Source organism: Tetrao urogallus (genome assembly GCF_951394365.1).
Source record: "Tetrao urogallus genome assembly, chromosome: 1".
NCBI classification, from domain to species: domain Eukaryota; kingdom Metazoa; phylum Chordata; class Aves; order Galliformes; family Phasianidae; genus Tetrao; species Tetrao urogallus.
The window spans coordinates 139,664,969-139,691,616 of record NC_136813.1 but is presented as its reverse complement, the minus strand read 5'-3'; the positions used below and the strand labels follow the sequence as shown (position 1 = coordinate 139,691,616).

At 40.6% G+C, this 26,648-nt stretch overlaps 2 protein-coding genes across 2 annotated transcripts in view; one reads left to right on the top strand and one right to left on the bottom strand.

Moving 5' to 3' along the window:
* Nucleotides 1–379: 379 nt before the first annotated feature.
* Nucleotides 380–20,350, top strand: NT5DC3 (5'-nucleotidase domain containing 3; the record flags this gene model as incomplete). Its single annotated transcript, XM_079541923.1, has 14 exons — nucleotides 380–572; nucleotides 4,212–4,396; nucleotides 8,412–8,486; nucleotides 9,006–9,061; nucleotides 12,004–12,094; nucleotides 13,820–13,957; nucleotides 15,453–15,513; nucleotides 15,750–15,852; nucleotides 15,992–16,093; nucleotides 16,891–16,972; nucleotides 17,319–17,405; nucleotides 18,856–18,996; nucleotides 19,331–19,395; nucleotides 20,089–20,350. 14 exons carry the CDS (start codon nucleotides 380–382, stop codon nucleotides 20,348–20,350), a joined length of 1,641 nt encoding a protein of 546 aa, XP_079398049.1.
* Nucleotides 20,351–24,579: 4,229 nt separating this feature from the next.
* Nucleotides 24,580–26,648, bottom strand: part of STAB2 (stabilin 2) — a gene marked incomplete at both ends in the record, with an annotated part of 76,931 nt that continues 74,862 nt past the window's right edge. Inside the window, 2 exons of the mRNA XM_079544001.1 lie at nucleotides 24,580–24,630; nucleotides 25,533–25,652. Coding sequence (XP_079400127.1) covers nucleotides 24,580–24,630; nucleotides 25,533–25,652 — 171 coding nt within the window. The remainder of the gene's footprint in view (nucleotides 24,631–25,532; nucleotides 25,653–26,648) is intronic.

Sequence of the window (26,648 nt, the reverse complement as noted above, 5' to 3'; positions counted from 1 at the left end):
CTGTGTGGAGTTAGTGGACCTCTTGGAGTCTGCTTGCCTTCCATGCCTTCCATATTTTTTCCTTTACATGTGTTAACACACATGATTAGAGCTGTAGGGTGTACCGCTATTAGTTGGAGTCTCGAAACATGCTTGTTGGTTTCTATGGCTTTATTCGCATTATGTGTTCCCAGTTCAGCACCGCTGACAAAATGGTTGCGGTTGCGGAGAGCCGCTCAGTGAGGCTGCAGCGCCTCCAGCTCCGTCTGTGGGGCGGGTAGGCGGGGCGGCCGGCACTACCTGCCGCTGGGTCGGGTCCGCCTCCCGCCTCGGTACGGCCCCGGGGCGGAGCCCGAGGAAGTGACTTCAGCCGGCGGCGGCGGCGCGCCGCTTGCGGGTCATGGCTGTGGTGGCGCGGTCTGCGCTGGCGGTGGGGCGGGCGGGCTGCGGACGGCGGGGCCGGGGCCTGCCCGCTGTCGTCGCTGGTGCTCCGTATTGCACCGTAGCTCCGCAGCGGGAGCGGCGGCAGCCTCCCGCTGATATGAGGAGCTACTTGTGGTCGCGCTACAAGGAGGCCAAGCGGGTTACCAAGGGTGAGCGGGGCACGGGGAGGGGGGCGCTCCGAGCAGAAGCGACTGAAACCCGGCGGCTGGGCCGATGGTGAGCCGGCATCTGTCGTGCCGGGGTGTGCCCTCCGAGTAGTGCTGCTGCTGGCCGGTGCGTTGCGTGCCGGAAAGCGGCTTCAGGAAGGGAGTCCGGCAGCGTGAGGTGCCTGCTGCGGTGGGCTCGTCTCACGGAGAAGTTGTGACGCTGAGAAGTCTTAGCTGAGTTTTTTTCATTTTGCCTGCAGCTCCGTTAAAAGCACCGTGAAGTAGCATGCTAATGCTGTGTCAGTGACGAGCCAGGCGGTTGTTTGGAGTGTGAAGATGAATGAAAGGAAGCCCCTGCCCTGCTGGGCAGAAAGTTAGGGCTGTGCAAATGCCTCAGTTCCACAGAAATCCAGGGAATTCTGTGCCCGTGTGTTGGTGCCCTGCCCTAGGACCCACTGCTTGGTTGCTGTCTGGCAGGCTGCAGGAGCTGTCATATAAAGACAAAATTGGTTGTCATAGGTGCGGCCAGATCTGAAAGTACTGGAGGCTTGTCAAGGGTTGTCCCAGAGGTGGCCCATGGTGTCGTGCAAACTAAATACTTTCTGCTTGGGACTGGGGGACTGCTGCTTTGGGTCCTTTGGAGTACCCTGCTCTAGGACTCACTGCTTGATTGCTGACAGGCTGCAGAAGTCGTCATACAAATGGCAAAATCAGGTGGCAAGGAACTGCACGGAGGAGCTGTGAGTGCCCATCCCTGCAGGCACTCAAGGTTGGATGGGGCCCTGGGCAGCCTGAGCTGCTGGAGGGCAGCCCTGCTCATGGCAGAGGTTGGAACTGAGTGGGCTTTAAGGTTCCTTCCTACCCAAACCGTTCTATGATTCTCTGAAATATAGTTTGTTCCCATCCTTGTTCTGATGCTTAATGTGATGGAGCTGCTTGGACATTACCGAGAGGTAACTTGTTTCAGTGCTGGCAAGCAGGAAAGCTGTGCTTATCTGAATATTGCCGTATTCTTGCACATTTTGCCTTTTGCAGAAGGGAAACAAACAAAATTTGTAACGTAAGACAACCTGAGAATCCTGAGCCATGAGCTCTGGTGATGTCTTTGGTCTGGGTGCAAATAAAGTGGGCAGCATTGCCGCAGTGGAGTAAGACCAGTACTGCAGTTGTCTGAAAGGTACTGTAGGCTTGGGACAGTGGGATGAGGGAAAAGAGGAGGAGAGAGATTGCTTTTTATTTTGAGTCTTTCTTTTTTTCCTTTCCTGCTTTTGGAGTTATCTTTATTTCCCAACCCACACCCTGTAATACTTTAGAACTGGGGTCAGAGTGTAGGGCAGCATTAAGGGAAGAGAGGCAGGTGCTGGGTGGTTGTGGGTCAGCAGCAGAGAAGGTGAGTGCTTTTAGAGTCATTCAGAATACTTAGTTACTGCCTGAATTGTCAAATGCTTCAGGTGTCTGTCCTTTGTTTTGTTGGGATGACAAGATGACTAACCTGTCCTGACTTTTTTGATCTAAGTTCTATAGGTTCTGTCTGCAAGCTGAAATATGCAATAGCTGTTTGTGATGTCATTTTTCAGGCAGTGGCTGGTTAATGTGTGGTGTTTTGTTTTTTGGGTTGTTTTTTTTTTTTTTTTTTTTTAAGTTTGTGTGAAATATCTGCTTGAAATGCATCGTCTCACCAGGCTCCACAGTTGGTGTTTGGAAAAAGTACAACATGTGTTCCTACATTATGGTTTAAATGACATCACTTTGGAAGTTCACTTAAAACTCAAGTTAGGACTTCAAGGAATTAAATGATTCATGACCTCTTTGATAGGATGAGAGTGTTTGTTTTAATAGTAGCGTGTCAAATTGCACTTGGTTTTGTATTTTTTTTTCCTCACCTCAAGTGAACATGACAATTACTTACTGTTTTTTTTCGTGAGAGATGACCGGAGGCAGGAGGAGGTAATGTTTTGGTTGAGGCTTATTTTGTTAGATCCCCCCAGTGACTGTTTAGGAAGGATGTCGCTTTGCACGTCAGCTTGAGCGTGGCAAATTCCTGCTGTCCTACTCGGTGAATGAGATGCTGCACTTCATACGAAACTTGGAAGGAGACCTGGTGAAACTGCTGTTCTGTCTCAGTGAATAGCAGGTGTGTGTGTGTCTGAAGGGTTTCAGATTACTGAGATATCGGTCATCTCTGAAGTGCTTGTAGCATCTGCCTGTTAGCTGTGCAGCGATCTAACGCATTGCTTTTATGAAAGAAGTGCTCTTTCCCTTCCTGTGGGTTGGTCAGATTTTTCAAAATAGAAGCATTATCTTTCTAAAAGATGTGCAATAGCCTTGCCTGCCTGTCTCACTGCTTTGGTTTCCTCTCGTGGTGGAGCATGCAGTCTGTGTGTCCTCAGAGCTGGCGTCCCTCCTTCTACAGCTGTACCTAGAAAATAACCAGGCCTGTTTCCTTCAAAGTCACCCTTCCAAGTGCAGCTTGATGACGAAAGCTCGCTTTTTTTCTCTGTTAGTAGTAAAGGCTGGATAATAAAGTTAGTATACAGGAAAGAAAGGAAAGGGAACTTGCTTCTAATGAGATAACAACCTCTGGAAGCTGTTCTTCCAGGGTTTTAAAGAAAAAATAAATGAAGCAATACAAACATCTTTAATGATGACTGTGATGTTGGCCTTAGAGTTGTGTCTCGGTGTAAAGGATCTTCTTGCTCAATCTGCTTTTTGAGTAAACAACAAGAGTTTGTGCCCTTAAAAGCTGAAGCCGTTTACACACATCAAGTATGTGAGAAGAGAATAAGCAGAGTGTTTTGAGTTTCTGGCTTGCTGGAAGGGAAGTGTGCATTGCTATGCTTATGAAGCTGTTTTCAGAAAGCGTGGCAATCACTTAAACTACACACGCATAGAACCCTGGAATCATTGATGTTAGGGAAGACCATTAAGACTAGCTAGTCCAGCCGCCAGCCCGTCCCCACCATGCCCACTGATCACGTCCCTCAGTGCCACATCCACACGGTTCTGGAACACCTACCTCCAGGGACGGGGACTCCACCACCTCCCTGGGCAGCCTGTGCCACTGCAGCACCACTTCTCCCCAGAAGAAATTGTTCCTAACATCCACCCTACACATCCGTATGGATAGGAATGGAGTAACGTGGTAGCCTTGATATGGCCAGGCAAAAATTCTAGCAACGTCTGGTTAAAACAGTGGTAATTCTGTTCTTGGGGCAGAGCCTGGACCAAATAATGAGAGAAGACAAAGCTCTCAGCGTAACAGTGATAACAACCCTCCGCTCCTCAAACTCCACCAAGAATTGTCAACGTAATTATTAAATAAAAATGAATTAATGGAGTTAGCAAAAACTTTGTGTATTGACTCTGGGGTTTTGTGTTAAGCGTGATCTGGAAACACATCTTCTGTTTTACTTGATCTGTTTGAGGAAAGCCTTCAAATAAAAACATTGAGTCAATGACAAAGTAGGGATAGCATTTTCAGTAACATAATTTTGCTGAGGGTTAGATGATATATTAGTGTGAATCAGTTTAATAGATTCCGTTTTCATTTATATGAAATTTCTATATTTAGAAGTTGCTAATGGTTTTCTTACCAAAACTGTGAGGCTGTTACAACTTTTTTCCCCTCTCCTCTGTTTGCAGAATTAGTTCCTTCAATTATGAGTAACATGCTGAACCCGGATGCTATTTTTTCAAACAATGAAATGAGCCTGTCAGATATTGAAATCTATGGCTTTGATTATGACTACACGTTGGTCTTTTATTCTAAGCATCTGCACACTTTGATCTTCAACGCTGCGCGAGATCTTCTTATTAATGAGCATAGGGTAAGTAAAATTATTGGGATTACAATAATTTTAGTATTGAAGAGAGTGACAGGTCATTTGTAGTTGAGGGAGGTATAACTCATCTTCTCATGCTTCAGCCCTGGCTTGGCTCCTTTGTAACACACTTCATACAACAGCTAACATACAAACCGCAGAAGTCCTGATTTATTCTCAGCTGCACTTTTGAGCAGAGTACAGTCTGGCAGCAGTCAGGGAACATTTTGTTTTCTTCTTTGTTTTGTTTTTTAATTGTTTTTATTTTTCACTTGGTGGTAGCAATAGCTTTTTTTTTTTTTTTTTTTTTTTTTTTTTTACCTGACTGTCAGTTATTGGTGTCACCCCAAAATATAAGAAACTTCCAAGTTGTTTTCAGTGTTTTATGCACTCTGTGATTGCAGCCATGAGTTTCCATGCAAAATATTTTCAGCCTGTCTTCTTATGAGGTCTGTGATTGTGCTGCGTGCCTCTCTATGCTTTCAGCATTTCAGCCCAGTTACCTAAAGGGGCAGTGTGTGCAGTGGCACTGTAACCAGAGCTTGGGTGTAAGAGACCCAAATAAGTGCTCAGCTCAGTAGTCCCCTAAGAGGGAGTGTGTATCTGCTGCTATCAAGTGGTGCATTTGTATCAGTCGCCTGTCAACATCCAGGCAGCTTAGAGGTGGGTTGGGCGTGGGAGATGCTGCTGTACGTCAGGAAGCAGGGAAGGAGATACAGATAGGTTGCAGGGAAAACTGAAGGTGTTGGAGGGAAAAGGTCTAAAGCAAGTGTGGACTGGAGGAAGCATAAATAACTGTATAGGAATTGCAGGAAAATAAAAGGAAGAAATCTACAGGCTAAATTAGTAAAACTGCATGTATATTTTATACAAACTAAGCTTGAAAGTAGAATAACACCATCCATTCATGTTTCAATCCAAAGGTTAGGAGCTATATATAAATAATCTATAAATATCTCTGCAAGAACAAACAAAACTTCATGGGCACTAGAAGCATACACAATTTGATCCCCCTAAAATTTTGGCATGCTTTGGTAGCAATTTCTGTGGAATGAATAAATGCACTTTAGTAAAGTGACTTGGTTCTTGAAAGGGCCTTTATAGTAGCAGTAAGGGGACAATAAAAACATTACTCAAGTTTTTATCGTTGGATTCGATTCAGATGGTAAAGTTGTTACTGTTTTTTGTTTCAGGAAGAATCTCTTACGCTGTAGTGAGTGAAGCTCCAATTAGCTTCTGAGACAGCTTATTGAAATGTATAACCATAGAATCATAGAATGGCCTGGGTTGAAAAGGACCACAATGATCACCTAGTTTCAACCCCCCTGCTATGTGCAGGGTGGCCAACCACCAGACCAGGCTGCCCAGAGCCACATCCACATGATCTTTTGGAGCTTGAGGGAAAGCACTTTTTGTTAATACCAATTCCTTAATGATTTTCTCAATATTATCTGGAAGTTTTTCCTAATGTTACATTGTTGATTATGATTGTGATAGCATGGAAGATGACCAGTTTTGGCCATGACAGTGTAAGGTAATTATTCAAAAATTGCAAAATACGTGGTAGGAGATGTGGAATTTTCAAGTGTGCTTGAAAGAATAAATATGAATTTAATGCTCATCTCATGGTTGGCAGCAAGTGTGGAATGTAAGCTCTTGTTCTTGGGTTTGTGTATTCCCCAATGTATGGGCCTTGTGCCACCTTTTTCAGACTGCTGTTCAGTCCATATAATATATATTACCTCAACCAAAAGTGGTGGTAAAGGGATAAGCAAACAGTGCTATTTTTATCATTATTTTGTTTGGCTTGTAAGGAGGCTTTAATTTGTGTGCCAGGTTGGGCTTAGTCTTTTGCTTGCATGTACTGCCACATGTGCAAAAGACAGCCCTCTGTCAGAATAGATTGAAGTCGTAAAGTCAAGCAGGCAGAAACTTCAAAAAGTCAAATTTCCTCTCTTATTCTTGGTGCGGCCACTTTAGGCCCATGCAGTACACTGTAGTCTTTAATTGATCACAGTCCATATCCTCTCCTGTTGCTTTTTTCCCCTTCTCTTGTTTTGCTTCATGTTTCCTGGCTGATTCTGCACATCTTCAGAAACAGTCTTTAGGCTTTCAATTCTTTTTTGAAATCGGTGTTCTCTGGAACCAATAGTAGGGATGGCAGTTGAGAAGCTAAGAGAAAGATTGTGCTCATACCAAGCACAGGACTGTTTTCTTTAATTATAGGTGCCTATCTGCAGCAGTTGAAGAGCAAGTGCTCTTCTGCACAGATAAAAAATTTATTGGAAAAATTGGGATTTTACTGCTTTAAAAATAGCTTGCGCCTCTATTGAGGCTGCACAACTTTATGTGTTTTTTTTTCCCCCTCAGACTTGTAAGCCAGCTGTATTATGTATGGAGGGTGTGTAGAAAAGTGGAGGGTGTGCCTGAGGTGCATCAAGTTCTCTGAGGTTTGTAGTATGTGAAAAGGAAATGAAGAATTGCCTTTCAGATGGTTAATCAAAGAAATGAGGTTTTTTTCAAGCATTGGAAAAAATGACTGAAACATTTTACCTTTTGAAAACAAAAGGACATAACCCCTAGCCTAAGGCACTTGCCTGACATTTAATTTTTTTCATGCTTATACTATGTTTAAAGTATGATAAAATCACAATCAACTGAAAATGGGCCATTCTGATAGGTGGTGTGTTCTACCTATGCTCTTTATAAACAACCTGAGGAAATAATGCATGATTCAGAACCTAACTCTTCTGCATTAAAGAAAGTGAGCATATGTGAAAGTGCCCCCTCCAGGCTACTGATAATAATTGTTTTCCCATCTATGCTGTAAATAAGGAAGAGATGAGGAAACTTAGTAAAAATGGATGAGTACTGCTTATTTTTTTTATCAGTACATGGTTTTCTGGAAAAGCAAGTGTGTATCTACAGTGAAGCAACCTGCAAGAGTAATACAGTTGGGTCACTGTGATGCCCTTCTAAAGTGACTCACTTGGATGGTGTTCAACACCATCCTTGCTTTGAGATCTGATGTGTGTTGTACCCTGGAAGGTACTGGCTCCACAGATGCAAGTCTGATGTTAATGCTGTCGATGTTCATGTGTATGTTTTTTAAGATGTAGCATGGTGAATGTTTGGAGAAGGTGATTGTAAGCCTTTGTTGAATTGTGCAGTTCTATTAAACCACTGACTGGCTGCCAAGAGTCTGTGGGCCTGGCATGTGGTGCTGATCAGCAGCTGTGTCTGGTAGTACCACATGCTACATGAAATTCCGGGGGTCTGCACTCTTACCAACTTTGCTTTTATGAAGTCCCCTACTAGTGAAAAGGCATAACTAATGCTAGTTGCACTGTTAAAGCCTAGTAGTTTTAAGAGCCAGCAAACATTTTAGGAAGTCTGACGTTATTGTACACTCCAATCCTGTGCCAGGGAAGAACAGTGCCATAGTTTGAAATTGCTGATCTCAAATATCTTCAGAAATTTTTGTTAAGATGAGATTGAGCATCTTGAATTCATAGACTGAGCTGTCTTCAGTTTGTCCTGCCAGAGTTCAGGGAGCACCTGGACAACACTCTCACATATACGGTCTGATTTTTGGGGTGTCCTGTGTGGACTGAGGGGTTGGACTCAATGTTCCTTATAGGTCCCTTCCAGCTCGAGGTATTCTGTGTTTCTAAGCTTATTTTGTGGGAAGAGTTCAGAGTACAAGGTAATTTAGCAGTTCAAATTTTAATTTAGTCTACTTTCATGGTTGCATCTATTAAAATCTCTCGATCAGAAGACTAATGTTCACAGTTAATTAAATGGTGGATGTTCAAGTGCTGTGCGTGACTTGGGTTTAAAATATTGGCTTGTCTCATGCTGTGTGTATGTTCCTGTGAGTCTCATCAACTTATTTAAAAGCACTTCTGATGGCTAGCAGGAACGAGAAGCAGATAAACCACAGGCTTTTCAAATTATGCAGAAACAGTTTTTAGGTTTTCTTAAAATAATTTAAAATCAATTTTATTTTCTCTTCTCTTAGTATCCTGCAGAAATAAGGAAGTATGATTATGATCCGAATTTTGCAATAAGAGGACTTCATTATGATGTGCACCGGGTATGTATAAGTATCTTTGTTAAGAGTTACATAGTGTTGAAAACCCAGCCAAAGAACATGAACGAGTCTCTGAAGTCTTCTAATCTCTCATTCTGTGTTGTGTAAGGATTTTGTTAAATGTTTTCCTTTTGCTGTGAGCTTGATATTTTTTTTTTTTTTTTTTTTTTTTTTCCTAATCTTATGTAAAAAGTGTTCTGGATGTTTTGTGTGGGGAAGAGTACAGCAGGATGAAGTACGCTGCTGTTATTAGAAAAAGATACTTCTTCATGACTAAGTTTAGGACACTGGACGTTTGGTGACTTTTGCAGGCCCTATGTTGAAATCATTAATAAAGTATTTTGAAAGCATTGAGAAAGTATTTTGGAAGCAATAACAGTGGTTGAAAGGAAGGTGCTCAGTTGGTCTGGAACCAGAATGGTTACAGATAAAATTGCTCTCTTTATTTTTTCTTTTAAGAGTTCAATTTCAGATAGTTGGCATGCAGTTAATGTTGACTTTTTTTTTTTTTTTTCTTGCAAGGCATTATTAATGAAGATTGATGCTTTTCATTATATACAGCTAGGAACAGTGTACAGGTAGGTAAAATTATTGCCTGTATTAATAAGAAACCAAGTATACTCTTGTTTTTGAATCTTGTAGTTGCCTTTATTAATTCATGCCTTGACCCCTATCTGGAACAGCACAGGCATGAATGAGTACTGCAGCCTTACTGGAGGGGGCTTCTTTGCACCTCTGTGTATATACACAAACACTAGCACACACTTACTAGCTCAGTACAGTACAGCTGATTTTCGCAGCCCAAAGCTGGTGATGCTGGCAAGCTAGTTGGTCACAGTGCTGAGTCACTTTGTTTCCGGCTGTTAAATTGTACTGAAAGACATCTAAAAATACACTGACTTCTCCACTGATGCTTTCAATGTAAACAATTGCTGCCGGGTGCCCGTTAGCATGTCTTTAGTGTGGCTGCAGATGCACACAGAGCTTTCAAATTTTGACAAATCGTTCTGCAAGTGTGATGTAGTCAAAGCACAAGCACTTTGTGTCCACACAGTGTGACACACACAGTGATGCTCAGTGAGTGTGCTGAGTTCAAGTCCCATTGGCAGTCACTGTGCTGTGCTTTCTTGCGTAGGCACAGTCTTAGTGTGATTTTTGCTATAAGAGTCTTTAGCATGGCTTGCATTGATGAAGCAGTACGTGCTTGATTAATGTGAATGCCACACTTAAATCAACAAGCCTGGGTACGTTTCTTAATTTCACTGGGCAAAAAGTTCTCCTTTGGGGCCAGAAGACAGTGCAGCCATGAGGTGATTTGCTATGTAAGTGTGTATGATTGTGTGAAATGATGATGCACTCGTTACTTCTCGTTTTGCCAGCTGGACAGGTAGGTACACGATTCAGTCATAAAAAGGAAACAAGATGTCATGGTCCAGCATTAGGCTGATACTGACAGTGTAGTGGCTATGTAAAGCTGCTAAACAGTCTGTGTTCTGTATGCATCATCATTGAACTCGTAATGCAGCTTCACACCATTTGCTTGTGACCTATTCATGCTGTATATTTCAACAGTCGACACCTGTTGCTGTTTCTTTTTTCTAAGCCCTACATTAACAATATCAGACTAGAGCCAGCACATAATGGCTTATAAGGAAGATTCCAAAGAGATGTTGAGATTTCCTGAAGAGTTAATGTGTTGCCTTTCACACCCAAAGCAATTCTGGACAGACTTCTTAGCCACATGTATTGGTACTTGAGTCTTTGTGAGAGTGAGTGAAAACTATCATTTCAATCATATACTTTCTTAGTTTTAAAATAAGATTACCTTTCTCTTATGTACCAGCATAGACAGACAGCAAATGACAGCAGCAAAGCTCTGTAGTTCTTTAGCTTTAACCTTGTATGTGCTCTGTGTATTTGTTGGCTAATTAAACTGCTGAAAATAGTAGGGCTTGCCCAAGCGTGAGACCTTGCACTGAGAGCTTCTGAGCAATTCTGGTATACTGTTTTAATAATGCCCATTTTCAAGGGCAGCAGTGGAAGCACTACTTTAGATGAGCCATGATGCTTTTAGTACTATGTTTTGAGTGGAATAAAATAAACTTAGTTATACAGCTGGACTGTGAACTTTGTCAAGACTATGGATTTTTTTAGAAAAACTGATGTATTGCTTTACCAAATGTCTTTTCTCCTCTCTGGATTTTGCAAATTTTTGTCTTCTCTCTTGATTTGCACTTAAATAGTTCCTTTTTTTAAAAGAGTGCTTTTCTTAGCAGTACTTAAGAACTATTTGGCATAGTTGTCTGCAAAGTAGAACCTAAGTCAATCTGGTAATATTGCTTGGTGTACATTTAACAATTTTGTTGCATTTTTTCTGTTTCTTGATGTGGAATAGATGACACTGAATAACTTTTTAATATGTATATTTTGTAATGTAGTAGATAACTGCTTTGCTCTTGTGCAATACTAACTTGAATGCTGTAGTTTTACCAGCAGTAGCATGGAGCTACACGTAAGTCAACGTAGTGTTGAAAAGGGCAGTATGGGAGCTGGTTGACATGGACCTCTGCTACCGCAGCAGCTTGTATGTCATGCCCTTCTTCTGCAAGCCTAATATGAATTATATTAATGGCAACACTGGCTTACACAGTTTTTTAAACACTTTGGGGTGACCAAGAAAAGGAGTCACTGAAATAAACTATCTCGCTTATAAGGCTGCAGGAGAAAAACAAAACAACCCACAAACATAAGTAGACTTGGAGTAAAGGACCAAATGATCTGACTTCTGTGTTCTTCAGTTTTAAGCAAAACCTCCCTGTCCTCACCCTCTACTTACTTTTCTTCTGGTGAGGATTACTGTATTTATTTAGTGTTCTAGGTGCTTAAATGCAAGACACTTGACACTATAAATAATCAAAACCAACAAGAAATACCAACTCAGTCCCTGAGCGTGGAATCATTAGTATTTTAGTGTAGTTGGTAGAGAAACTCTGGTGATATGTCTTTGTTCTCTGTTTGTTATTCCTCTTCTGTACTTTAATTACTTGTCAACAATCCTTCAAGTAATTTTAAATTTTGGAACCTAAATAGTTGATACAGCTTAAACTCTTACTTAGAGATTGTGTGTGTTCTTCAAGGTCATAATGTAGAAAAGTCTGGTTTACACACTATCACATCATCAGTGCTTTAAGAAACAAAAGCAGAGTGAGGAACTACTTTAAGAAGTTGGAAGCTCTAACTACTTTCTATAAACCCTTCAGGCAGAGTTGCAATGGCAACTAATTAGCCTTTTTTTCCTCTTAAGAAAGTAGGAGACTTAAATTTGGAATGCCTTTGGCATGCGTCAGCCTGTTAAAATGTTACTTCTGTAAGGAGAGATGCTGTTTCAACTTAGACTAATGTGTTCCTGTGACATTGGTATTTCAGTAAGCTCCAGATTTAAGTGCTGATCTGATAGATTTTTATTCAGTAATTACTTCAGAATTTTAGTGTGACTTTTGAACCTTCTGTTGTTCTCCAGAGGCCTCAGTGTTGTCCCAGATGAAGAAGTCATTGCAATGTATGATGGTTCCCATGTTCCCTTGGAACAAATGAGTGACTTTTATGGAAAGGTAAAAATACTAACTGCTGCTGTTTACAAATGGAATTATCTTTTTTTTTTTTTTTTTTTTTTTTTAATGGAGTGGGTAGGGTTTGCATCTTGTTCTTGCTTCTACTGTTATATTTTCCTCAATAACTGGTTGACTTATAGTGTTAGATAAGAAGCTTTCTCTCTGATGTGACAAATACCCATTTTCTACTACTTGCATTAATCTTTTTACTGTTCCCTTGCACAGTCATATGTACAGAAGTAGAATATTGAAAAGTCAAGTGACTTTCTCAGTTACACAGCAAGTCTGATAAAGGCTGGGAAGTGAACCATGTCTGATGCCTTACCTTCAACTTAAAATTTCCATGTAGTTCTCAATTATGGTCTCTGGAGCAGCTGCACCAGTTCTGAATATCAGCCTGGAAGTCCTTATAGGGTACCTTGCTCTTCAGCACTATTCTTCTGTTGATCTTGAAAATGAGGGTGACAGGACAAACTTAGACACAAGTTGTTCCCTCTGAACATCAGGAAGTGCTTTTTCTCTTTTAAGTGTGAGTGTGACTGAGCACTGTTACATGTTGCCCAGATAGATTATGGAGTCATTTCCTTGGGCATCTTCCTAAGCCTCTTGGCTGTGCTCTTTGGCAACCTGCTATAGCTGCCCCTGCTTGAGCAGAGGGTTGGACCAGGCGGCCTCCAGAGATCCATTCTAGCCTCGACTATTCTATAGTCTTGACCAGTGTGCTGTTTTGAACAAAGATACCTGGTTGTTTTACCCTCTTAAATATTTATTCCTGTACAGTGAGATCCTCTACTTAAATTAAAATTAACTATAGGTACAACTTTTGTGCAGTGGATGTCTGTTCTTTCACTAGTTATTGTAGATACAGCATTCTATCTCTTTTCAGGAAGGCAAATTGTTTTGCAGTCACAGAATCACAGAATCGTAGGGTTGGAAGGGACCTCCAGAGATCATCAAATCCAACCCCCCTGCCAAAGCAGGCTCCCTGCACCAGGTCACACAAGTAGGTGTCCAGACGAGACTTGAACATCTCCAGAGAAGGAGACTCCACCACCTCCCTGGGCAGCCTGTTCCAGCGCTCTGTCACCCTCACCGTAAAGAAGTTCTTGCACACATTTGTGCGGAACTTCCTATGCTGCAGTTTCTGGCTGTTTCCCCTTGTCCTGCCTCCACACGCTGCTGAAAAGAGCCTGGCATCGCCACTCTGCCCCCCACACCTTAGATATTTATAGACTTGGATCAGGTCCCCTCTCGGTCTTCTTTCCTAAAGGCTAAACAGACCCAGTTCACTTAGCCTTTCTTCATAGCCTTTCTCTCCCAGTCCTAGTTAACATTTTGTCAAAGCCCAAACAAAAAAACCATTCCCTTCTCCCCTGCCCATAACAGTACTGCTTGCTTGTAGAATTGTAGACATCCAACAAAGAGGTCTCTAAATACTTCTTTTGACTCATCTGTGAAAACTTTTATGTGCTCCTGAAATAAAATATGGTTCTTAAAGCAGTGGTTCTTCATGGTAAATTTTCAGAATAAAGCCAATGCTTTCATCAGTTACTTTATTGAAAGTCTGTTTATTCAAAAAGAATCCTAATATGGTGAGAAGAGTGGTAGCAAAGGCTGAGCGTTTGCAGTTAATCTGAATTTTTTTTTTTATTAATGGAAGTGCTCCAATTTGAGAATCAATGTCTGACCATTTTTCTTTTTTTTTTTTTTTTTTTTCTTTTGTAGAGCTCACAAGGAAATACAATGAAGCAATTCATGGATATATTTTCCTTGCCAGAGATGACACTCCTTTCTTGTGTGAATGAGTATTTTCTGAAGAACAACATAGACTATGAGCCTGTTCATCTGTACAAAGATGTCAAGGTACTAACTTTGAAGATTTAGGTAAAACTATACATTTGGGTGTCTTATCTGTGAGCATCTCACAAGGCTCATCCTGCTGCATTAATTCCAGTGAAATACCTCAACTCTAGGTTTTGTATAGAGTAGTTATTGCTATAAGACTATAAACTTCAGCACAATGATAGTAAGCCTTGGGGGGAAAAATGCAGTAATTTGGCAATTTGTCTTAAAAGTCATGTTCTGTGGTAGTTATTTTATCTATAGGTTTGGGGGTGGCTAAGAGGAAAGTGAAGAAGCTCTCATGTCAGTAAAGTTTCTTTTGCTTATTATTGAAGGTATACTTTTCTTGCTAGCGGGAATTGTGAGAGGCTATGGGGAAATCCACGGAATGTCTGTCTGTGCTGCCTCTGTATCTTTATTAGCATGCAATCATTTTTTGTCTCTTGCTTTCAGCATATCTCTTCTTGCCTGTTTACTTCTTTTCCTCCTCCAAAAAAAGGATGGTAATAATGATTAGAACAACTTGACTGTCTTGATTCCTGAAGATGTACCCTACAGGGAAGCTAAAGTTGTGTTCTGAATACTTAAGAATAGAAAAGGCCACTCCCAACTTGATGATTTTTTGACTATGTGAACTTGCCATCCAAACCCTTCTTGTAGCCTCTTCTTGATGCCTCTTCTGTGTAGTTAAGTGTATGTGACAGGCCTGAATGTTGAACTTCTAACTTCTCCAATGGAGAAGTTCCTTCCATCTCCTCCTAATCTTTCCTCCTGCCTGCAGTTATGTAGTCAGAAAGCTAGTTTTGGTGGCTTCTGTTGAAACATTTGTAGAAACTTCCATACATTTAACTGTTCAGCATTACCAGCTTCTTTGAAGCTGCCTAAGTGACTTCTTAAAGAATTTGTGGGCTATGCATAGTGCCAGTATGGCAGTGTCACTGTCCTAAACGAAGCATTCTGGTGCAGAGCCAGCTCAGTAGAGATGGCGCATAAATGCCCTCAGAGCTCCTTTTGGTCCTCTGCTTAAGGATTTAGCTTCATTTGCCTGTTCAGTTGTGGGGTTTTTTTTTGTTTTTATTTATTTATTTATTTATTTATTTTAAAATCAGGGCATTAGGGAGTGATGATAATGTAAAGCCTGAATTACAGCTTCCCTTTGCCCAAGGAAAGGAATGTATTTTACTCCACAGGACATCAGAAAGCTGTGATTGATGCCTTGGCTTCTGCATAAGGCTTTCACCCCAACTCCCCCCACTTCCCTTACCCTTCTGAGCTCTCTGTCACAGTTGTTACAAGCCCATTTCATACTTCCTGAAAGTATGAAGGAGTTTTCTAGGAGAACAATCTTACTTTGTCTAGTGGTAGTGTATGCGTAATGAATACCACGTGGCATTTCTGTGAAACTGAAAAGGTAATTCAGGGAATGCAATTGTTATAAAAGCAAATTATTACTATGCAGTTTTTCATACTTGAAAAGCTCTTGCAGTTCTTCAATGCTCTGTTGATTTCCTGACAGGATTCAATCAGGGATGTCCACATCAAAGGAATAATGTATAGAGCAATTGAAGCAGATATTGGTAAGTACTAATGACATCATCTGTCAAGGCTTCTTTTTCCACTGATAAGGAAGCCAGAATGGTCAATACATTATTTAAGATATTAAGTTTCTAAATTTTAAAGCTTGGAAGAGGTGTTACCACTTATCTAGGGTGCCTCTAGTAAGTATAGCTTTGCACTTGGAACCCTTGGTTGAACACAGAAAACTGTTCTCTTGAGAAACTTGAGATTAACATTTTTTCCTTAATCCCCACAGAGAAATATATCTGTTATGCTGAACAAACTCGTGCAGTATTAGCTAAGCTGGCTGATCATGGCAAGAAGATGTTTCTTATCACAAACAGTCCCAGCAGCTTTGTGTAAGTGAAGTAATTTTCTGTTCGACTATCAATTTATAAAGGATGGGGAGAGTGAGATTGAGTGTAATTTATCACATTGCACTAATAACAGTTGCACTTCTGTTACATGTGGCTGTTAATAACCCTCTGCCCTTTTTAGGGACAAAGGCATGAGGTTCATAGTTGGCAAGGACTGGAGGGATCTCTTTGATGTGGTCATTGTGCAGGCTGATAAGCCAAACTTCTTCAATGATAAGCGAAGGTGGGTATTTGGTAAAGACAGTTTCAAGCAGCTTGTTCAGTATAAGGCTATACAGCATGTTATGTAGAATTTTGACTTGGGTATGATGTAAAATGAAGTTGCATTTCATGAAATCCTGTTTTAAGGTCATGACAAAATCCAGGAGCACCCCTTTTTGATGTCCAAATATTACCATTTCTTATCTGAGAAAGTTCCAATAGCTAATGGAGGTCTAATCTCCTGGACTGAGTTAGCCACAGAGGCTGTTTTTAACACCTTAATGTGTAGTTTGGTTAAATGTTCCTCTAAACTTGGGAGCTGCTGGTACGTTTCAGAAGTTACATTCAATCTGGAATTGGTATGTTTCAGTACATTACATTCAATCTGGAAATGTTTTTGTTGCTTGTGGCTTTCTTTAGTCACATATAGTATTTAAAGGGCAGGCTGGCTGACAGGCTGTAATATTTGGACTGCTTATTCACTTAGGTGAATATTTTCATTCTTTTTTGCATTCTTTCCTTAATGGCAGATCACTGACACTTTCCCTCCTCTGTCTGGGGAGGCTGATTCCCTGCCTTAGTTCAACAGTTGTTCTTAAACTCTTATAGATGGCATCAGCATACTGCGTAGAAACATTCACCTGGCTAAAGCTGAAGTTTTACAGCTTTGCTTTTCCTCTTGCAAAATATTCAGTTGGTAGAAAGTGTGTTTTCCTTTTGAAAGATGAGCATTTTTCATACCAGCATACTTGCAGAAATCTTGTAGGAATTCTATCACGCTTCACAACAGTGTAATAAATGTGTATAATTCTATTCTAGACCATTTCGGAAGGTGAATGAAAGGGGAGTGTTGCTTTGGGACAAAATCCACAAACTGCAGAAAGGCCAGATCTACAAACAGGTACACTTTCAGTGACTTCCCTCACATTCAGTTCAGATTTAATACCAATTTCCTAGAGTCCCAAACGTCTTCAGCTATCACAAAGATTTGGAAATGGCTTTTAAGGTTATATTAATAATTTAAGTAGTTTGAGTTGATTGATTGTATCGTATTCTGCTGTTTACTTGCCTCTTAAAATGGATATGAAAAGTAAAAGTATTACTGAAATGGCATGTGAAATTTGGGATTCATGATCCATAAACTGAGGGGAGGCTTGATATAGAAATATTTTTAAGTGCATATTGAATTCTCTTGCCTGTGACAGTGCAAGTTGCATGCTGTCACAATGTCTGTGTTGTTTCTGTAGGGCAACTTGTACGAATTTCTGAAGCTGACTGGTTGGAGGGGCTCTAAGGTGCTCTACTTTGGTGATCACATCTACAGTGACTTGGCAGTAAGTAGCTTACTCTCATGAAACAGAATGAAGGCTGAGTCTGTTTGTGCTTCTTTCTTCTTCCACAATTATTCAGTAGAATGCTCTTTAATGACAAGTTCTGAATACAACAAAATCTGAGTTGGTAGTAAGCCATTTTGCTTTTCTTTCATTAAAGAAAACTGGTGCCATGGAAGGCTGATCTTGCTTTCCACCTGACTTGTAGCATTTAACTTGCTTGTAGCTCAGGGATTCGTAGAATGGCTTTGTTTGGAAGGGTCCACAAGGATCATTGAGTTCCAACCCTTCTGCCACAGGCAGGGCCACCAACCTCCATATCTAATACTAGACCAGGCTGCCCAGGGCAAGTTTTCCAACCTGGTCTTGAATGCCTCCAGGGCCAGGGCATCCACAACCTGGTCTTGAATGCCTCCAGGGCCAGGGCATCCACAACCTCTCTGGCCAGCCTGTTCTAGCACCTCACCACTCTATCTGTGAAGAAATTCTCCCTGACATCCAATCTAGGACTTCTTCCCTTGAGCTTAACCCCATTCCCCCTTGTCCTACCACTAAGGGGGATGGAGTTTGTACTCATGGTCCAGATACTGATTGTGTCAGATGTAGTAGAAAGTAAATGTGGACATCCAAATGTACAGAATGTAGCTGATCTGGATGACACTTGCTACCAAGTATAATAAGAACTGAATTAACTTCTGTCTTGAATGATAGGTGGCAATCCTTCTGTCACTAATGGTAAGCTGATATTCTTCCCAAGATCTTGAAAGGTTTGCAGTCCTGTTCTCCAGGTGTCTTCTTACTACCTTACCAGTAAATATACTGCTTGCTGTCACATCAAAATAAGTTACCATCACTTAACTCTTCTGTAATTGATCGCATATAAATACCTCTACAGATGTGAGTGCCAGCAATGTGGTGACAAAGTTTCAGCAGCAGATGTAAATATTTTTGCTCCAGTCTGCTTTTAAATAGAAAAGTAAGCCTGAGTGTTTCAGAGGGCTCAGTGTCGAAGGAAGGAGAAGGCCCGTGTGCTCGTTGTGCTCCTTTTTCCATTGTGCCAGGTAGCAGTTGTCTCACGTTGCAGTCATCAGGAGGAACTTGAATAGCTGGAAACATACAGTTTCCCCTAGATGCTTTTGACAGCAACAGAGATCTCATCTGTAAGAAGCATTTCCTGCTGTTTCCTTTAAACCTAATGAATTAGTTTTATATGCAGCTACTCATGTGTTCTTTCTCTCTGAAAATGTGGGATTTGGAACATACTCTAAAATTAAAACCTATTGCACATTGGCACAATTAGGTTCTGCAGTTTAATGTCTGCTTATGCAGAAGAAGCAATTAATTTAAGTTAATACCCTTTGGAATAAAGAATGCTCAAATTCTTCAGTGTCTAAGTAGATCTGAATGTTATTTTTTCTTTCTAATTGCATCTTTAATTCTTCTTGGTAAATAGGATTTGACCCTGAAGCATGGCTGGCGCACCGGTGCGATTATCCCCGAGTTACGATCAGAGATTAAAATCATGAACACAGAGAAGTACATTCAAACCATGACCTGGCTGCAAACTCTGACAGGATTACTGGAACACATGCAGGTTTGTTCTGTGTATGTGTAATCAGTTCTGTACAGCTGAAGGGATCCAGCCAAGTTTTTAAATGCTGGATATTAATGTTGTAAGTACCTTCTGTCTCACTGAAATTTCACAGTTCAACTACAGATAAATGTAGTTACTTGCGATGATAAGAGTTTTCTCATGATCTTAATACCTTTTTCCACTGGTTGCTCTGGATTGACTCCTGCTTTCAGTTAATTAAAACATGTTAACTTCTGTATAGTGATCTTGGAAGCATTGCTCTTGTTCTGATAGATGTATTAATGGACAGGTTCATTGATGAGGGTATGCTTTGTTACCTGTCATCACATTTCAGGTTCACCGTGATCCTGATTCACAAATGATTTTAGAAGAATGGAAGAAGGAAAGAAAGGAGATGAGGTAAGAAAGAGGAGTTAAACTATTTCCAGTATTCTTCATGGTAGCAAAGGGTTTGATGGGATGTTTTGCACAGGTTTATCTAGAATTTGAAAGTAAATGAAATAGGAGTAAAGCTTGCTGGAGACTATTAAACTCACCTTCAAACTAACTCCTGTTTTTTGTGTATGTTAAGCTAAACTTTATTTTTTAGTCTTTTATCTCTGGGATAAATAGATGCCATTAGGACTTAGATAAAGGCTTATTTCACTACCTCTAGAAGTGAAAGCTTGAGATGCCATCTTTCTGAAGAAGTAACTTCCCACTGCTTTTAGTGGGAGAAATATAAATCATAAAATTTCCTGAGTTGGAGGGGACACACAAGGATAGAGTCCAACTCCTGGCTCTACACAGGACCACCCAAAAATCAGACCATGTGTCTGAAAGCACTGCCCAAATACTTCTGGAACTCCAGCAAGCTCAGTGTCAGAGCTGTTCTTTTCACTGCTGTGATGACTGTTTCTGGACCATGTATGTGCAAGAGATGCAAACACTTCTTACATTGCACATTTAAGTGGCTTGAAGCAAAATGGCAAGAATGTAACACAGATGACAGATTATAGGAACTTCTTGCTTCAGGTTCTGGAAACTAGTTGGTGTAAAGAGATGTGTGCAAGTGTGTTCCTTTCATTTTTTGTTTTCTCTTTTGGGGGACAGGGAAATGAACAGGAATTTCTTCAACGCACAATTTGGAAGCTTATTCAGAACAGATGAGAATCCCACTTACTTCCTCAGACGTCTCTCTAGATTTGCAGATATCTACATGGCATCACTGAGTTGTCTCTTGAACTATGAGCCTGATTACACATTTTATCCAAGAAGGACTCCTTTGCAGCACGAACTTCCTGGCTGGTCAGACCAGCTGTGCACTGGTACATTCAGAATACCCTTCCTACAAGAGACAGTTCAGGTCAAATAAGCACTTGCCTTGTTCTCTCTAAAATGGGCTAATTTGTTGGGTTTTTTTTGTTGGTTTTTTTTGTTTTTTTGTTTTTGTTTTTGAATATAGATGTATTTTAAGTCACTTAAATCATTACCTTGATTTAGAAGTAATTCATACTTGTTCTCATAAGCATTGTACTTATTTTCTTTCCTCCTGCTCAGAGATGCAAAACCTGTTCTTACACACACAGGATATGCTGGACTGCCAAAACAGTTGTGGGCTGGGTGGGAGGAAAGGCTGACATTTAAGGGTGGTTGCCTTTGTTTCTTGGTTTGAAACTTGGATCTATAGCTATGTGATTTAGAGACAGCTATGTGATTTAGAGAGAGCTATGCTGTCCCTTCAGATCTCTAGCTGCAGTCTGCAGTAGCTCTTGGCACTCAAAAGCGTAAATATGGTATTAGTAATGCAGTGATACGCAATTACCAGCCAGTTTATGGTAAGATTTTGAGAGATGGTGTAAGCATTTTAACTTTGTGTTGCATGTAGCCAGCATGTTATCTGTAACTGATGTAACTGGTATGGTATGTGTGTGCATCTCTGCTGCGCTCTGATGGCTGCCATACAGGCGTGCTCAGGTGGATGCGCTCTTTTCCTGCCTGTACATCTGTGCTTGGCTGTATGTGGACCTGAGCCAAAGCCTGACAGCAATGGGAAGCTTGGGCTGCTTCAGCTTCCTTCTGTTTCTTTTTAGACATGTTTCTTAGTTTTTAAACAAACTAAATATCTGCTCTGTGATAATAAAGCCATTTCAGGAGGTCTAGCAGGATGCATTTCAAAGCGAAAGCGGAATTCCATCAGACTTCAGATAGATCCAAAATGCTGCTTTTTACATTTCTAAGTGTCTTACAGTGGCATACAATGCAGTTTAGGAGCTTCCTTGGAGAGAATGTATTTCACATAGCCTTCTGTAATGGGCGTCTGCATTCAATAGTACATACGCACAATGGGTAAATGAGTTGGGGGGGTGGAGAAGTATATGAAGAAAGAAAAAGAAATCCAGAGTTAACTGGTGGCATTTTTTTTTAATTTATTTATTTTTTTTTAGCCGAAACCCCCAAAGCTGAACTAGGGGTGATGGACAATTTGTATCAAGCAAAACAATTTTGACTGTGCAGGTGAGAAGTTTTACTGAATTACTAAAATTGGAAGGAAGGCATGAGCACAAACTTTGGGTGGCATAAATGTTCCAAAGATTTGAGCTGAAAATCTCTATTTTGCACAAGGAAAACATCTGTTGATGTGTTTCCTCAAACAGGCACTTTATAGAACTGCTATACAGTTGTTTTTAAATTGGGATGCTTTCTTTTCTCTGCATCCAAAAGAAAGCTTTCTTTTTTTCTATTTTGTTTTCTTAAGTGGTGCTTCCTGCTCCAGCCATCTTAGAAAGCATGTAAGAGATATAATGGCTTTCAAATGTTAATTAAGGTTTCTTTTGTTAAAAGCATGACAATTAACAAAATACATATAGAGTTTGGTATCTTTCATTTTAGGGCATCATTTGTTTCCTATCATGATTGTCAGGTAGACAAACTTTTGGCGACCAAAAGTTTTCCTGTTTGTTTTTAACCAGTCTTATGTATACGAATCTGTACTGAATTCAAGATGTGATATCTTGAATGTTTTTTAAAAGCATATTTGCAAAGTAATGAATGTATTTTAATCTAGCATGCACAATTTCATATGCAGTTTTCCTGTATGCTTGAAATCAGTCTGAAAGCCTGGAGATGTGCTTGTGGATTTTCTGTTTGTGGTTTTCTTGAGCTCCTGTTTCAAACTTGACATGCAGTACTCCTGAAGTGTGTGTTTAAACAGATGAGTGCACCTGAAATGAGGGAGCTCATCTGACAGTCCTGCTGTTCTGGGGAAAGAGAAAAGATGCTTTTTTGCAGAGTTAGTTAGGCATTATCAGGACAGGTATTGGTGGGGCTGTGCAAGAGACTTAGCAGAATTTGATAATACGAGCTGCTCTGTGAGCTGAGCTCTGGAGCTGGAAGTTTGCCTTGGGTTCCTCATCATCATGCTCAGCTAGAAGTGAACTTGGTATTACTCTATATGGCACCTTTCTTGTTCCAGAGATCTCAATGCGCTGTTTAAAATAAAACAAAAAAATGTATGTGCTTCATCTTGCTACCAGCGATTAATAGTACTGCTACTCAGTTCTGCGTTATTGAATTTAATAATCGCTCTGATGTTGATTCTTTGGAACCTGGCCAGGAGTCAGTTTGTTTGCCCATTTTTTCCATGATACCCAGAAACGACTGGATGATGTTAGCCACGCACTGCCCATTTTGTTTCAAGACAGTTGTCTCCTCTCTTACCTTAAAAAATCCAATGTCTGTACAGAGCTACCTGACAACAGCTAGCTGAAATAAACCTTGTTTATGTTGCATGACTTCTTGAAATAAACAGCACTGCATGACAAAAAATTAATTATGGGAGAGTCATGTTCTTTTAAAACTATATACAACTTGAGTTTAAGTGGGAGTTCTAAAATGTAGTATTTATTTTTCACTGCTAGAATGTTAGTCTTTTAAAAATGTCTTGCATTTTTATAATGATTTCAAAGAACTGGAGCTGTATACCTCTGTGTTCTCTGCATTATTTATTTGAACCCTTCATTACTGGCTTCAAAGATTTTTGGGTGCATTGAAAGGGCAATGTCTGTTTCTGTTTGTTTTGGGAGTACAGTTTGTTGGAACACTGAAGTAAGAATAATTTTCTTTTTCTGTTCTATCAAAAACTCAAAGAGAATCAATAGTCTGGTAAAAGAAGAGTTTAATGAACTGTGGAAACATTTTGTGATGAAAATACTTAATGATTACTACAAAAATAAATGCTTGAACTTTATCTTCTTGTCCCTATGAATGTTAATTTTTTTTTTGGTAATGTGGGAGGAGGAAAGAACATGAATTATATTGCTGCAAAACTGGCTAACAAATACTCCCTTAAATGTGTGTATTTTATAGGTGTGTTGTAATATATATTTTTTTAATATCTCTAGGGAAGTTCAAGAAGACACCTCTATAGGAGCAAGAACAAATCCTAGGGAAATCAATCTGTGGCCTTCATTCATTGTATATTTACACATGAGGTTCCCCTGGCTGTCCTTGATAGTTGTCATCAGTCCTGGCTTATTCTGACAGAAGGTACTCTGAGGATATTTCAGAGGAAATGAATGCGTCCCTCCAGTGCTGTCTTTCCCCTTGTCCTTCCCACATGTAGCAAATACGCTGCAGGTGAACATTACTGCTGTTGAGCAATAGCATCCTCCTTTCCCTGCTGTTTTGTAGTTTCTGTCAGTCAAACTTGGGGTTGATTCACTTGTAATAGTAAGGTGAAAATAGCAGCTGCTGTTACAGCATTGACTGAATGGCAGCACGTGTGAAGAAGCAGATGTCTTCTGTCAGACCTGAAGATATGGATGTGACTGCAGAGTATCTTCATTGGCTGCTTGTTCACAAAAATGGCTCAAGTACAAACGTATTTCTATTTTAATACTCTCATATAGCAACTTTAGCAAAAAGTACAGCTATGCTTAATATTGCCCTTTGTAGAGTGACATGAGATATAAACTAAACTTAGGAAAGCTGGAAATGCTGGAGCAGGCCAACTGAGGCAGATGTTGCAATTCTTACAGAAAAGGATACTGACACAAAAAAAAAAAAAAAAAAAAAAAAAAAATCCAACCAAAAAACTATGGCTTTTTTTTTCTTTTTCTTTTTTTGTTTAAAACTATGGATTTAACACGTTCTGTTTCATGGCAGCTGGCTGTAATTGCAATTGAGCCAAAACAAAGGCAGAGCTGGAGTAGTAGCAAATTTAGTATATTTGCCAACTTATCAGCCTGTGTGTTTGAGGCAATTTAAAATGCTGTACAAAGAATAAAAGCTGGGTGATAAGAGGCCAGTGAAAGTCCTGTGCTTTTTGTAGAGAAATAAGTGCCTCTTTTTTCTCGGACAGCTGGAGAGTTGAGTCTCACATTGGCATTTAGCACTCAGAGTTGATATTTCTATCAGTGTTTCTGAGGTTGGTAACTTTGCAAATCCTACAGACTGTGTGTTAAACAAGGCAGAACTCTTATGCTTTGGTTTTTAATTTATAATGAGATTTTGTTCCCTGACAGTTGTAGTTGCTGTGGTTCCTCCCCCCAGTAAATGTAAATAGAAATGTATTCTGTAACTGACTAATGCCAAGCTGAGTCTTTAATTCTGATCATAAGGGCCACTCATCACAAGCTGCTGGTCATCTGAATCCTATGAAACAGAAGGGAAAACAAATCAGACTAACATCATGCATGTGAAACTCACATTTTTGGGAAATGTATCCACATAGATGGGTTTTATCCACATAGATGGAAGTATTCAACTGCCATTTTTGCACTGAATAAGCCTTTTTACAAGACTACTCTGCTCGTTAGCTGCTGTGTATACATGAGAGTCTTGCTAAATCGGGCCATTAAGGCTATCCAGATGATTCAGTCTTACCCAGATGATTCAGTCTTACCCAGATTTTCCTTCTCTTGTTTCCCACCCCTTTCTCACTGCGTTTCAGACACTGAACAGCGTGCTAGCATGGCGCTCAGCTGCATTTGCAGCAAAGAGAAGACAAAACTGAAAGGCTTTAAAGTTTGTATAGATATGTCGCAGCACCATTTGAAGTTCAGTTTAGTTTGTCTCTCTTTGAAAGCAGCTGGAGCCTCAATAGTCATTACTTAGAATTGTAGAATCACTAGGGCTGAAAAAGACCTCCAAGATCATCTTGATTCAAACCCCCCCCCCCCCCCATGCCTACTGCCCACGTCTCGCAGTGCCACATCCACATGGTTCATGAACACCTCCAGGGACAGTGACTGCACCACCTCTCCGGGCAGCCTGTACCACTGCAGCACCACTCTTTCTGAGAAGAAATGTTTCCTAAGATCCAACCTGAACCTCCTCTGGAGCAACTTAAGGCTATTATCTCTTGTCTTACTTGAGGCAGAGCTATAGACTATAGCCTCATTGAAACTCCAAGTTCCTGGCAGGGCTGAGATAGAAAAGCCAGGAATTTCAATGATTTTTTTTCCAAATACTTTTTCCAAGTTGATTTTTTCCTTTATAAGATCACCCCTCTTACTATGATCTTAGTTGTGTCCCAAATAAAATTTAACACTTACTGAGAAAAGATCGTAAGTAGGTTCTGATGGAGTCAGTGCAGAAGAACTTTCATATGAGGGGTTGGTGATATTTGAAGGCTGGGGCTTGTCCAGTGATGTTACATCAGTGTCATCTTTTGACTACATAAAATAACACAGATGATCTTAAAATCCATTCTCCTCCTACAGTGCCTTAAGTGGAGCACTTAACCTTCTCTGCAGACTAGTGCGGTGTTGTGAGTGAACTGGCTTCATCATCTAATTCTGTGTCTCCAGGCATGAACTCTGCACTCATGAACTCTGGGTGTCATGTTGTCTTGGATCACTTAATGTTCAAACATTTTACCCCCTTCTTAAGTCACTGTGAAAGACAGGACGGGAAGTACTGCACTGGCATTCTGCCTAGCATGAAAAGTATGTGCTTGTTCTTAAGTGTGCTTGCTGCTGTGATATAAAAATACAAGCATTTCCTCTGGTTCATGGCTCCTTTTTTATTTCTATAGTACTATACATATACGTAAGCTAGAATAGGAGGGAGTTTCTGATTGCTTTCCTTGGGATTGATTTTGTATCACTTTTTTTGTATCACTTCCTTGTCTCTGGATAGCTTGGCTTCTACTGGCTGATTTTGCATCATCAAGATGCTCTGTGAGGCTAACGAAGTTAGAGAAAGCAAGCATGAGAGCACATCAGTATAAAAATTTATACTTCTCAATCTGCTCTGATTTGCTTGTCTCTCAATCCAGCCTTTTTTTCCTATCAAATACCTGAACCTCCAGAGCTATAAAACTATTAGCAGTGCCATGGAAGGGGAGGGGAAGAGAGTAAGTTCATCTGTAAGTGGTTCAACTGATCTGCTTCCCTAAAGCTGACATTTCTGGAGACACGGCCTTCTGCACTGGTGCTGTTCAGATGTAAACATTTGGCCAGGCCTTGCTGTTGGTAGTGTCAGCGAGAGCAGGAGCCCTGGTAGTGGCCCCCAGCGTGGTGCAGCAGGCAAAGTAACCGAGTTCCCAAGTCAAATGTGGGAGCCTTTGACATGTGTCAGCGTGAGCAGTTCAAACATAAAGTGATCTGCAATGTCTCTGCAATTCTAGCTTAATGAAATGTGAGGATAACTTGGAGCCTGAGATCTGG